This window comes from Megascapheus bottae, chromosome 3 (assembly GCF_031878675.1).
Source record: "Megascapheus bottae isolate mThoBot1 chromosome 3, mThoBot2.hap1, whole genome shotgun sequence".
NCBI lineage: Eukaryota > Metazoa > Chordata > Mammalia > Rodentia > Geomyidae > Megascapheus > Megascapheus bottae.
Window position 1 is genome coordinate 13,322,925 of NC_143511.1, and position 14,617 is coordinate 13,337,541.

Sequence of the window (14,617 nt, forward strand, 5' to 3'; positions counted from 1 at the left end):
AGGTGGTTTTCAGGTGGCTGTCCAAAGTCGTTTAGCTGATGTGCCAATGGAGCTTGTGCAGATGAGACTCAATCGTCTTGAACTCAATTTTTCTGAGCATCGAGAGATTGACAGTATGATGAATCAGAGATTACAGTGTTTTGAAAGGCAGGAAACTGTCTAAAAAAGAGGTTCCCAGGGGCTGGGATTTTGGCTTGCCTAGCATGCACAAAGATCTGGGTTCGATTCCTCAGCACCACATACATAGAAAAAAAGCCAGAAGTGGTGCTGAGGCTCAAGTGGTAGAGCTCTAGCCTTGAGAAAGTCCAAGGACAGGGCTCAGGCCCTGAGCTCAAGCCCAGGACTGGCAAAAAAAAAAAACTTTCTTGACATATGGGGCCTCCCAGATTCTCAGCAATTTATAAGTGAAAAGAAATACCTTACAATTCCCTTCTTTAAGAACTTTAGTCCAAACCAGGCATTGGTGGCCCTCATCCATAATCCTAGCTACTTAGGAAGCTGAGATCTAAGGATGGAGGTCCAAAACCAATCCAGACAGGAAAGTTCATGAAACTTTTATCTCCAGTTAACCACCAGAACACTGAAAGTGGAGGTGTGACTCAATTGGTAGAGTGCAATCCTTGAGCAAAAAAATTTCATGGACAGTGCACAGGTCCTGAGTTCAAGCCCCAAGATGAGCACACACACACACACACACACACACACACACGTTTACACATACACATACTATAATGCAATAATGCATTATACACAAATAATGCAGTAAGTATGTCCTAACAACTTTGTACTCATTTGAAAATACAGTACTCATATAGGACTGCAGTATATTTTAGTGGTAGAGGATTTGCGTAGTATTCATGAGGCACTGGATTTGATCACCAGTGCCAGAAATAAAGGAGAGGGAGAAAGGAGGTAAAGGGGACATTACAGGACTTATAAATTAAAGAGATAGTAGCAGAGAACAAGGGAGGGGGTGATCTTGTCCCACAAGAAATATACTCTCTTATGTAACTGTACCTCCTCTATACATCATGTATATAATAATAAAAATTAATGAAGAAGTAATGTTTTATTTCATTTCCTTAAAACCACAATCACATACTAAGGGAATATTGTGCTGGTTATAGACTCTGGACAACTCTTCAGACCTTGGAAACAGATTAAATATCACCACATTCCTTTCTACTTCTATTTTCATCAAACATGTAAAATGTACTACTTTACACTCCAGGGCATTGCAGGGATCTTGATTCTAAAATTATGTATGTCTGTATGTCTGTCTGTCTGTATGTCTGTATGTATGTATGTATGTATGTATGTATGTATGTATGTATTTACTGTTGGTCATGGGGCTTGGATTATGGGCCTGGGTGCTGTCCCTGAGATCGTTTTGCTCAAGGCTAGCACTCTTTCATTTTGAGCTACAGTACCACTCTGGTTTTCTTGTGGTTAATTGGAGATGAGAGTCTCACGACTTTCCTGCCTGGGCTGGTCTTGAACCATGATCCTCAGATCTTAGCCTCCTGAGTAGCTAGGATTATAGACATGAGCCACTAGTGCTCGGCTACATCTTTATTTTTAAAAGGACTTATGATTAAATTCTTGTAAGTACACTGTTGGGCTTCTCAAACTATTACTGAGACACAACATGCTCAGTAATGGAAGATGCTGGATAAGCCTCTCTTGCACTTGATGGCAGAGTCAGATTGGTCTCAAGCTCCTTACTTGTATTCACCGCTGAAGGGCTTCATTTAACACATGCTTTGGAGGATCATATTTTCTTTATTGGTGATACTAGGGAATCAAACCCAGGGCTTTGAGTTTTTCTGCACTACCACTAGAGCCCGGCCCTCAGAAAGGGTCTCCCACTGTCCAAGTTGGCCTTTAACCATGATCCTCTTATTTCCACCTTCTCTACAGCTGGGACTTCAGGACCAGCCAGGGTTCATACATTTCTTTTATAACTCAAAATGCAGTCACAAATGTGAGTGAACTTAAGATTAAGACAAAAGATCTGGAATGTCATTTGGCCTAGCCCTGCAAATCTTGCCATTCTGCCACCACTGATGGGACTAACTGCCATATCCAGGCCAGTTAGGTCTCCAACAGGCTATGCTAATTCTTACATTTCTCTGAAGCTGAGGTGAGGAACTTAGGTGACAAATGAAGTATAGCATTTGTACAAATCTTCAGAGCCATCTAACTCCTCACCCCTGCCAGCCTACCTTTGACACTCATCTGTGCGTTATCTCATTGGAATGGTCTTACCTAAGGATCTTCACAAGCCCTGGCAGGGTCTCACACACACACAAATATACCAAAATGTTCCTGAATTTAGGAGAGTGAAACGGGCTAAAAATGGGCCTGAAACCAGATGCTAAGTGGATCTCCTTCCTTGTAATTCTAGCTACTCATGAGATCCAGAGGATCATGATTTGAAGTTATCCTTCAGGGAAGAAAGGAGAAAGACGGGGAAAGAGAGAGGGAGGTAAAGGCCCAGAGGAAGGGAGGAAGGAAGGAAGGAAGGAAGGAAGGAAGGAAGGAAGGAAGGAAGGAAGTTAGTTGTTGGGGTGGGGAGTCTGGGGAACTTTTTTGCCCAGGATGGCCTGGAACCGTGGTTCTTCTGAGCAGCTAGAATTACAAATGTAAACCACCCAGGCTAGCTGGTGCTTTGAGTAGGACTGTTTCCTAAATATCCTGCTTTCTTTTTCAATAGTGCGCCCCCCCACCCCATAGACTTCTCTTCCAGTCCTGAACAGCTGAGTCCACAAACCCGGGTGCACTTGGACAGCTTTGCAGAGGATGTAGCCAAATTAAAACCCGGACTCCCTAACCTCACCTCTGCGGGGGTCAGATAGCCCCGGCCCCGAGCCGCCCTCCCCAGCTCCCAGTCGACGTTCTTTCCGGCCCCACCCTTCTCACTCTCACTGTGCTACAGCTCACCCTCCGCCCGCCCCTCTAGGCCAAGCCCCTCCCGCCCCGTTTCCTCCCTCCCATCCGGCTCACAGCCCAAGCTCCTCCCCGCCCCTCCCATCTAGGCCCCGCCCCTTCGGTAGGCTCTCAGCCCCGCCCCCATCTAGAGCCCGCCTCGACGTAGTCCCTCCCAAACAGGCTCGCAGCCCCGCCCCGCCCCCCGAGGCCCCTCCCCCCGCCACGCCACGCCCCTTCTCCCACAGTTCCTCCCCGGTGCGTGTAGGGAGGCTGCCGATCCCAGACCTCTTCAGTGGCCGGCTGAGATGGCTGCTCCGATTACGCGGCAGGTCAGCGGCTGTGCGGCCACCCCAGCTCCAGCCGGCTCCGAGTGCGGGCAGCCCCTGGCGGACGCCGTGGCCGCACTGCCGGTGCTGGACGCCGCCGGGGAGCGGGTGCAGTTCGGCGCGCTGTTCCGGGAGCGCCGGGCGGTGGTGGTCTTCGTGCGGGTGAGTGCGGGCTGCTGGCGGACCTCGCCCGCGGGCTGGGATAGAGGGGCCTTCGGGAGCCGGGAACGCGGGGCCCAGGCCATGGGAGCGGAGGGAGTGCTGGCGGGGAGCGATGCTGGGGGCTTTTAGCAGGCCGATGGGCTGGCTGGCCTTTCCCTTGCAGGCCACCAGGGGCTTGGGAACCCAGCGGTTCTTCCTTCATGTCGCAGTGTAGACACACAGCCACCTACCTGCTCCGCCAAGGCCATTTTCCCCAGAGCAGCCTGGCAAGGACCGGTGGGGCCTGATGATGATGATGATGATGATGAGGAGGAGGAGGAGGAGGAGGAGGTGGTGGTAGTTCTATCAAAAGGGCTACAATTCCATAAGTCACGTTATAAGTACAACGCCTTTTGATTGCTGTCTGATAATATCCCATCATTCTTTGGCACCCTTATTTTCCTATCCTTCTGGGAGTTGTTTAGTGCTTTGACGCGTAATGGAGAACCTAGTCTCTTCTGGAACCTAATGTTGCTAACTTGACTTTTTGTCCTTGTTGGATTTCAGCATTTCCTGTGTTATGTCTGCCAAGAATATGTCGAAGATTTAGCCAAAATCCCCAAGAGTTTCTTACAAGTAAGTTTTCTGAGGGGGGGTGAGGGAGGGAGGGAGAGAGAGAGAGAAGCGTTGATGTGTTTCTAAGCACCTCATGAAAATCGTCTGTAATTTGTAAGCCTAGAGGGATGATGTGCTGGTGAGAGGGGAGGAGGAGGGCGGGGTGCAGGGGCCTCACCTCTGGAGCAAACTCTCATACCCCAAATTTTCTCCACCTCCTGAACTGGAGAGACAGATCACTGATCCATTTCTGCTCTAATTTGTTGCTATCTGTTCTGAAAATAATATAGAATTAATAATTTTGAAGTTAGTTAGTAAACTGCCTGTTTTCAAACAAATAATTAATAGCTCCTATCATTTTATGTTACATTCTAGGCTTTGTTGTTGTGCTGTTGCTTTGTTTTGTTTTGTACAGGTACTGAACCTTAAACCCAAGATCTGGGCACTATCCCTCAGCCTTTTTGCTCAAGACACAGTTTCACTTCTGGCTTTTTTGATGGTTAAGAGATAAACATCTCATGGACTTTTCTAGTTAGGTTGTCTTCAAAACATCAGCTTCAGGGGTGGAGAGTTTGGCTTAGTGGTAGAGTGCTAGCCTAGCATGCACAAAGACCCGGGTTTGATTCCTTGGTACCACATACTTAGAAAAAGCCAGAAGTGGTGCTGAGGCTCAAGTGGTAGAGCTGTAGCCTTGAGAAAGTCCAAGGACAGTGCTCAGGCCCTGAGCTCAAGCCCAAGACTGGCAAAAAAAAATCAGCTTCACATCTCAGACTTCTAAGTAACTAGGATTACAAATAGTTTTTCATTGTTGGTAACTATTAATCGATCTTGAAGATGTCTTACAGTAGATTCTGTCAGTTTTTCCTCCAGCATAGGTTCAGCAAAGGTTTCAAATGAAGGGTTTGGGCAGCCTTAAAACTTAAAAGTAAAAAGTATGTTTCCGTCAGACCTTCATCAGTTGGGATATGAAAAAAAAAATTGACTGATTAACTCTACTTTAGTGGAGCTTTTTTTGTATGCCAGTATTGGGGCTTGAACTCAGAGCCTGGGCACTGTAGCTGAGCTTGAGCCATAGCTCCACTTCTGAATTTTTTGGTAGAGATAAGAGTCTCACAGACTTTTTTGCCCTGGCTGGCTCAAACTGCAGTCCTCAGATCTCAGCCTCTTGAGTAGATTTATAAATTTTGCAGTTTTTATTCTTATGTATATCTTTAGGGAACATGTAATAAATTATTGATTTTTTGAAGGAAAAATGAGACAAAATCTTATTATGCAGTCTAAACTGGCTTTGATTTTTCTTCTGTATGTCTTTCTTTTTGTTGATAGGATGTTTTGATGTTTTGATATATTTTAATCTTAGAGAATGATAAGTCAAGCTATTCATGTATCTTGAAATAACACTTAAAATCTATTACTGTTTAGCAGTTTTTAAATACACAGTATTAGAAATGTCACCATGCTGTTGGAAGATTTCCAAAATTTTCTTCTAAAACTTTACCCTAGGAGAAACATCTCCCTGTCCCCTCTCACTTCCCATGCTCTTTGATAATCACTATTCTCTTTCTGAGAGTTTGATTCCATATATAATATGAGAGTGTGCAACATTTGTCATCCTGTATCTGGATTAGTCTATTTTTAATGACTTCCTTCAAAACTATTCAAATTATTTGTAGTACTAATCTTTTAATAGAGATTAATGGTTTGCATATTATTTCCCCCTAATCTATGGGATCTCTTTTTTACTCTGTTTCTTTTGTGGACAAAAAAAGCTTTTTTTTTTTTTTTGCCAGTTGTGGGGCTTGACCTCAGGGCCTGAGCACTGTCCTTGGACTTTTTTTTTTTCCTCAAGGCTAGCGCTCTACCCTTGAGCCACAGCACCACTTCCAGCTTTTTTCTATGTCTGTGGTGCTGAGGAATCGAACCCGGGTCTTCGTGCATGTTAGGCAAGCATTTTACCACTAGGCCAAACTCACGGCCCTGTACAAAAGCATTTTAATTTGCTATAACCTTGTAAGGTCTGTTTATGGTTTTGTTGCTTATGTTTTAGGGATTATATCCAAAAAGGCATTGCCCAACCAGTATCATAAAGCTGTTTCCCTGTTTTCTTCTGATCATTTCATAGGTTTAGGTCTCAGTGTTTAAGTACTGAAATCCTTTCTGTGAATTAAATATTTTAGCAAAAATTTCTATGTATGCAAATTTCTTTTAGGCTTGACTCATACACTTCCATTGTTTTTTCCGTTCTTCTAGAAGCCAGTAGGTGGCATTAGAATGAAACGAGTTGGCTTAGAAGATGTGGTATAAAGTATGTTTCTAATAATATGTACATTCTCTTTTTCTTCTAAAGGAAGCAAATGTCACCCTTATAGTGATTGGACAGGCATCCTACCATCATATTGAGGTAAATACCTTGCAAGTTGATGAACAAATAGGTTGAATCTGTTTCAAATATAAAAATTGCATTATTTGAACCATCGGGTGGGTAAAGGCTAAATTAACTATTATTTTCATTTAGCATTTCTTTGCTCTCATAAAATTTCCAACATTTTTCAGCCTTTCTGCAAACTGACTGGATATTCTCATGAAATCTATGTTGATCCTGAGAGAGAAATTTATAAGAGATTGGGAATGAAAAGAGGGGAAGAAATTGTCTCCTCAGGTAAGACATAACATGTCTCATCTAAAACAAGCTAGTGGTCTTTTCTTCTTACACATTTGCATGTATTTGTACAGGGAAACAAGTAGAAGATTCATAAATGAGACTAGTTTATTAAGTTCTAATAATTGATTCAGAGATGCTAGTCAGTATAATGATACATTAGTCATGTCCTATTCTGTGACTGAACATCTGAAATAAAGAACTTAGGAGGAGGAAAGTTTCTTTTGGTCTCAAGGGTTTAGCCCATGGTTAGTTGGCTCTATTGCTTTTTGAGTCTGTGGCAAGGTTTGGGGGAGGGAGGAACATGTGCCGGGGAAGGCTTTTTCACTTCATGATAGCCAAGAGGCCCAAAGAAAGAAGAGCCAACATCTCAATGTCTCCTTCAAATGCACTCCTTCCATGAAGCCCTGCCTCCTGATGGTTCCATCAGCACATGGGATCTAACAAAGACCTTCTTGGGGATGCTTCTAAATCACAACAAATGGCAAAGGAGACTGATTACTATTAAATAGGGGGGAAAAAAAAAGCGCTGAGTGTGGTGGCTCACCAGTTATCCTAGCCACTCAGGAGACTGAGATCTGAGGATCAAGGTTCAAAGTGAGTCCAGGTACAAAAGGACCTGAGACTCTTGTCTCCAGTTAACCTCTAGAAAATAGGAACTGGGGTTTGGCTCAAGGGTAGGGTGGTAGACTTGAGCTGAAGAGCTCAGAGACAGTGCCCAGGCCAAGTTCAAGCCCCATGACCCACAAAAAAAAAAAAAAGCAAGATGTAGAACAGTGTAAATAGGATGATTCCGTATGTAATTAATGAAAAGGTTTTAAAAGATATTGCAGTATTAACTTAGTCTAAGTGTGAAAATAGGCCCTTTTTAAAAGGCCTTTATATATGCTATAACACTCTACCAATGAACCATACCCCTAACCTTCATGTTTTTACTTTGCACTAGGGGCTTTGGGCAGCAGGATAGGTCCTGTACTATTTGAGCTATGGAATTATGTAAGAATTATGTAATTATGTAAGTAAAAGAAAAATAATATTGCCAGGCATCAGTGGATCATGCCTGTAGTCATAGCTACTCAAGAGGCTGAGATCTGAAGATCATGGATCCAAGCCAGCTTAGGCAGAAATGTCCCTCTGAAACTCTTGTTTCTAATTAACTGTGAATAAAGACATGGTCCCTGTCTTTCAGCGGCTTTGCTGTAAGAGCTTGTGGCTTCTAATGGAGGAAGGCTGCAGATAAGGGGTGATGGGGAGAGAAGCTGGGAAAGCTACTCTAGGAGGTGAAGTTTTGGGTCACTTGAAAGGAGTTAGGTGAAGGTATAGAAGAATGCCTTAGTTTAGATATATACTGAGGTCAGTGAAGGCAGTCATATGGTTAAGACATTCACATATGCAGTATACTCAGACATTTAAGTTGTGCGAAACCAGAGATTGTGGGCACTTATCTTGAAGGCCTCAGCTTGTGGCCTCAAGTAGAGATGGGTCTGGTCTATTTATGAAGTCGATTGTTTCCTTTTGTTATTTTAAAGAAAGCAGCCTTTATTAAAATGATGATAAGCAAACATAAACAAGAGTTTAGTCTCTCCTCCATCAGTAGAAGAAATTGTAACAGTACATAGCCTTATTTTTTGTTGCACTATGTTCATGTGCGGTAACAGAGTCCCACATGTGTAAGTTGATTTAGCACTTTAGATATAAACTGTGAATTTCTCTTCAGTAACACCTCATTCATTGCCAAAATAAAGATATGAAATTGTAAAGAAAACAGATGAATTTGAAACCAATACATGTTTTTAATTATGAAGGTATATTTGAATCTTTATTTTAAATATACTTTGTATACCACAGGTAATATGTAATGTGATACATATACTATCTGTATTATACAACTATTAATTTATATAGTATATATCTATATCTGCATAAAATCTATAATAGGTTATACAATAAGGCATATAGTACATAGACTATACCTACATTTAACTATATAGCATATGTTTTGCTTTATAATGTTAAACTAGTTTATTGTCAAACAGCAAGTATTAGATTCGCAAACATTTTGTGAGTGTGTGTATGTGTGTGTGTGTGTGTGTGTGTGTGCGCGCGCGCGTGTATATTTGTGTATTTATATGTGGTTAAACTGGCTTGAACTTAGGGCCTGGGCGTTATGCCTGAACTTCCTTTGCTCTGAAAGCCACTGTTCCAGTTTCAGCTTTTTTGGTAGTTTAGTGGAAATAAGAGTCTCACAAACTTTCCTGTGAAGACTGGCTTCAAACTGTGATCCTCAGATCTCAGTCCGAGTAGCTAGGATCACAGGCATGAACTACCTGTGCCTGGCTTCTCATAAATATTTTTAAAGCTTTCTCTCAACAAAGCATGAAATTAAGGATTATTCTCCAAATAGTCTTAGTTGAAAATTAAATCACCCAAGACATGTATATTAATTATAATCTAAGATTAATTGTCCCCATTTTATAAAGACAAAGAAAGTATAGCCTATAAAGGTGAAAGACTTGATTGATTTGAACAGACATGAAAAGCAGTTTTACATATAAAAACTAAATTCACAGCCGGGCCCAGTGGCTCACTCCTGTAATCCTAGCTACTTAGGAGGCTGAGATCTGAGGATTGCGGTTCAAAGCCAGCCTGGGCACTAAAGAATGTGAGACTCTTATCTCCAGTTAATCACTAGAAAATGGTAAGTGGGGCTGTGGCTAAGCGATAGGACAGTAGCCTTGAGCTGAAGAGCTCAGGGACAGGGTCTAGGCCCAGAGTCCAAGCCCCATGACTGACCAAAAAATAAAAGCAGAATTCAGGCCAGGTGCCAGTAGCTCATGCCTGTAATCCTAGCTACTCAGGAGGCAGAGAGCTGAGAATCACTGTTCAAAGCCAGCTTGGGCAGGAAAGTTCATGAGACTGTTACTTCCAGTTAACCACCAGAAACCTAGAAGTGGCACTCTGGCTTAAAGTGGTAGAGTATTAGTTTGAGCAAAAACAAAATAGGTCAGGGACAACCCCCCAAGGCCCATGACCAACCCTCCTACCCAACCCCCTCTCAAAAAAGAAAATAGTAACTTAACCTCTTCTTTAGACATAAGGTGATAATCTGAATTTCTGAACATTTACTGTAGCTATAAAATCCTATAAAACCGTAAAACATAATCTTTTGCATCTCTTAGAGAGCCTGAATTTATCATGTGGAAAGATGGATACTCACTTTATATAAACATGAAAGAATTAGAAGAGAGAAGAGAAGCATAGGATATTAGGAAACATTAAGAATCCAAAGCTGAGTGCTAGAACTCACGCGTGTAACCCTAACTACTCAGGAGGGTGCACTCTGAGGATCACAGTTCAAATCCAGCCCTGGCAGGAAAGTTTATGAAACTCTTACCTCCAGTTAATTACCAAAAAACTGGGAAGTGGAACTGTAACTCAAAGCGGCAGAACCTCTAGCCTTGAGCAAAAGAGCTTGGGAACAGGGCCTAGGCCCTAGGCCCTAAGTTCAAGCCTCACAACCAACAACAACAACAAAAAAAGAATCCAGACAAGTCAAAGGCTGCATAGTCACTGTGATACTACTACTACTACTACTACTATTACTACTACTACACACACACACACACACACATTTCAGGGTTTTTTGGATTGTGCCAGAACCAAGTACAGAACTCAGGGGCCTCATACTCTTCCTCAGCTTTCTCACTCACAGCTGGTGCTCTACCACTTGAGACACACCTATAGTCTAGCATTTTGTTAGTGAGTTTAGAGATAGAGCCCAGCACTGGTGGCTCATGCCTATAATCCTAGATATTCAGGAGGCTGAAATCTGAGGATCAAGGTTCAAAGCCACCCCAGGAAAGTCCATGAGACTCTCATCTCCAATTAACTACCGGAAAACTGTAAGTGACTCTGTGGCTTGAAGTAATACAACACTAGCCTTGAGCAGAAGAGCTCAAGGACATTGCCCAGGCCCGGAGTTCAAACCCCATAACCCAACCAACTTTAAAGAAAAGAATATTGATTGGCAATGAAAGGATTTGAAACTGCAGGGAGAAGGCTTGATCTGACCCTGGTGGGGGTGTGGGGAGCAAAGCTGGTGTGGTTTTAAAAGCAACTTTACTCCTGACAAGCTGCCTCAGACTTCTAAAATACCCCCAGAGATGGCAGTTTCCAGCTGCACGCAAGAAAGAAACTGGATTGTAATAGAGCAACCAGAAATCAGAAAATGCTCCTCTTATTTGGAATTCAGCACAGAACACTCTGACTTCATCTCTCATCTGATCATGAGGACCTGGCTACCTGGATCTAAGACTCTTGTCTTGTGAGCGTCTGAAGATCTGTCCTCGTGGCTGCTCTCAAGAGATGGAGTACAGCCTGCAAAGTAAAGATGAGTTCAAGTATGGTCACCGAACAGTGCAATCATTTGCAAGCCATCTTTGCTTCCCGGTACAAAAAGTTCGATGAATTCTTCAAAGAACTCCTTGAGAATGCAGAGAAATCTCTGAACGATATGTTTGTGAAGACCTTCGGCCACTTATACACACAGAATGCAGAGCTGTTTAAAGATCTGTTTGTGTAGTTGAAGCGTTACTACGTGGCGGGGAACATGAACCTGGAGGAAATGCTCGATGATTTCTGGGCTTGTCTTCTGGAGCACATGTTTCGCTTGGTGAATTCTCAGCACCACTTCACCGATGAGTATCTGGAATATGTGAGCAAATACACACAGAGCGGCTGAAACCCTTTAGGAATGTCCCCCAGAAATTAAAGCTACAGGTCACTTGTGCTTTTGTAGCAGCTCGTACTTTTGCTCAAAGCTTAGCTGTGGCGAGAGATGTCATGGGCCAGTGGTGAACCCCACAGCCCAGTGTAACCAGGCACTCTTGAAGATGATCTGTTGTTCCCATTGCCGTGGGCTCGTGACTGTGAAACCTTGTTACGACCACTGCTCCAACATCATGAGAGGCTGTTTGGTGAACCAAGGGGATACTGATTTCTTTTTTTTTTTTTTTGCCAGTCCTGGGCTTGAGCTCAGGGCTTGAGCACTGTCCTTGGACTTTCTCAAGGCTAGAGCTCTACCACTTGAGCCTCAGCACCACTTGCGGCTTTTATCTATGTATGTGGTACCAAGGAATTGAACCCTGGTCTTTGTGCATGCTAGGCAAGCACTTTAACCACTAGGCCAAACTCCCAGCCCTGGGGGATATTGATTTCAAATGGAACAACTTCATAGATGCTATGCTCTTGGTGGCAGAGAGGCTTGAAGGTCCTTTCAACATTGAGTCGGTCATGGATCCTATCGATGTGAAATCTCTGAGGCCATCATGAATGAACATGCAGGATAATAGTATGCAAGTGTCCCAGAAGGTTTTCCATATCTGTGAACCCTCCAATCCCCTCCCAGCTGGAAAATTTCTCATTCCATTTCTGAAAGTCCCTTCAACGCCTGCTTCAGACCTTATCATCCAGAGCAGTGCCCAACCACAGCAGCTGGAACTACTTTGTGCCAACTGGTCACTGATGTCAAGGAGAAACTGAAACAGGCCAAGAAGTTCTGGTCATCTCTCCCTAGCAATGTGTGCAATGACGAGAGGATGGGTGCAGGAAATGGCAACAAAGATGACTGCTGGAATGGCAAAGGCAAAAGCAGGTACCTGTTTGCAGTGACTGGAAATGGCTTAACCAACCAAGGCAATAGCCCAGTGGTTCAGGTAGCCACTAGCAAGCCAGACATGGTGATCCTTCATCAAATCATGGCTCTGCGGGTTATGAGTAGTAAAATGAAGAATGCTTACAACAGGAAATGATGTGGACTTCTTTGATATCAGTAAGGAAAGCAGTGGAGAAGGAAGCGGAAATGGGTGTGAATACCAGCAGTACCCTTGGGAGCTGGAATACAACGCTGCTGACTTTGCAGGGAAGAAGGCCAGTGATAAAGCCGACAGTGCTGGGGTACGAGTTGGACCTCCTCATTCTCTTCTGCATCTGCTTCCTAGTTATGCAGAGAGAGTGGAGATAATAGTCAAAATGCTGAGATTTCAAGGAAGGGGGGGTTCATTGTCAGAGAGTTAACTTTTCTACCATCCTAGTGACTTTGCTTTTTAAAGATGGAATGAACAAAAATGTACGGTTTTTACTTTGTGGCCACTGGTTTTAAAAAAATGCTGATTCTTTTCCCCCTCTTTCATTTAATGGAATAGGGGACAGAAGGCTCTCTATATGTAAAGATGCTTTCTGTCCTTCCAAATCATGTTAAATGTGGCTAATGGGTACTGAACTGTAGTCAGTTGTGTGTTTGTGACTTTATCACTATCGTTTGTTTGTTTCCTCATTTTGTTTGTGGGTGTTTTTTTCCCCTCAATTATGACTTCACCTTGTTTCTTACAAGAAAACCAGGGTCCTTTCTTGGCACATAACATGAATGTATTTCTGAAATATTGAATAGCTCTACAGAATCAGGTTTTATTATCATGTTATCTTCTTAAAAGAAAAAGCCCAACAAGAGGTAAATTTCCATTTATCCCTGTTATTTTACTAGCTGCATTATCTGGAAAGAAGTGGATATGGTATATATGGAGTTTTTATTGTTATTACTTGAACACAGACTATGAAGGTACATGTAGGTACTTGTATCTACAGTTTGAGCCACTTGTCAGATTGTGGTCAAACATCCATATTTATCGCTGGTGATTCAAAGGTATTACAGATGGCCCATTTTGATTGAATTGAATTGCTAAGCTAAGAGTACATATAGGTCCATTTATTAAACCTGCTTAAAGTGTACTTCCTCTGAGAAAAAAAGAGTCTTGACCTAGAAGGTATTATCACACAATCCTTCTTGCATTTCAGAATGTCGTTGTGTTGTTTTTAAACCAGGCTAATTAACCAACTACTGTGTAACAGTTTTCACAACCATATTGACGTGTTTTCAATGTTTGTCCCAGAGGCAGCACTGAATGACCAGCAGTGTCACTTTTTAGCAGAATGAGGCTGATTTTAAACCCATCCATATAAAGAAGCTGGCTACATGTGAGTCAGAATTGGGATACAGCTTTTGGGCTCAGGGAACAGCTGTCAACACTCAAGGCAAAGTTTTGGTCTCTTGTATGTGCATTTGCATTGTTTCTAGATCCTAGTTTTTTTTTCCCCCTCCAAGAGATATAAGATGTCTAATTGGAGTCTTTTTTCTTGCCCAGTCCATTCTGGTCAGTAAAGCAAATGACTTGCAGTGATTTATAGGCATGTATCCCCTCCTCTACCAGCGAATCAGTTCATTGTGGGAGAGAGAAAACAAGGTGTCCAGATTTTCTCATTTATTAATGGGGAGGGGAGAATGGGAGGAGTTAGAGCTGAGAAGATCCATCTTATCACTGATCCTTGGCCATTTACACAACTGGCAAAGGCCCTATCTATTGTTTTAGACCAAAGACTGACAATTGCCTTGCCCCTTAAAACCCCTTGGTGTTCTCATCAAAAGACATCTCATAAAACCAGGAGACTGAAACAGGTCACTTTAAAAGGAGATTCTTCAGAAAGATTCAAATTCTGTAAGTTTCTTCCTGTTCTGGACAGCCATGGAGATCCCAACCAATTTTATAGAACAACAACAAAAATCTAGAGAGGTTGTGTTATTCTTCACTTTTCAGTCATAAGAGTAATTCTCTTTTTATATTGAACCATAATTACTTGATAGCTCAGGGTCTACATTTCATTGTTTTGTTTTGCTTTTGTTTTATTTTTTACACCAAATTCTGCAGAATGGTCAAAAATAGAATCTTGGGTGCTATTGTAAACAAAGGCTTGATTTTATTAGAAGTAGCCAGTTATTTATTATAGCATGATGTTAATAAAATAGGCATATTCTGAAGAAAAAAAATATCACAGACTTTTATGACTGGGGTAGCTTTGAACCTTCATCCTCTAGATCTTAGCTTCCTGAGTT

General features: G+C 42.5%; 1 protein-coding gene and 1 pseudogene across 2 annotated transcripts in view; both read left to right on the forward strand.

The window, feature by feature from the left end:
• Positions 1 to 3,176: 3,176 nt before the first annotated feature.
• Positions 3,177 to 14,617, forward strand: part of Prxl2c (peroxiredoxin like 2C) — a 79,796-nt gene continuing 68,355 nt past the window's right edge. For both annotated transcript variants that reach the window (XM_090329570.1, XM_090329569.1), the window contains exons 1-4: positions 3,177 to 3,419; positions 3,966 to 4,034; positions 6,361 to 6,414; positions 6,567 to 6,672. In XM_090329570.1, the coding sequence (XP_090185696.1) occupies positions 3,237 to 3,419; positions 3,966 to 4,034; positions 6,361 to 6,414; positions 6,567 to 6,672 (412 nt within the window). In that variant the 5' untranslated portion in view covers positions 3,177 to 3,236. The remainder of the gene's footprint in view (positions 3,420 to 3,965; positions 4,035 to 6,360; positions 6,415 to 6,566; positions 6,673 to 14,617) is intronic.
• LOC150064977 (glypican-4 pseudogene) lies at positions 8,311 to 12,931 on the forward strand (annotated as a pseudogene).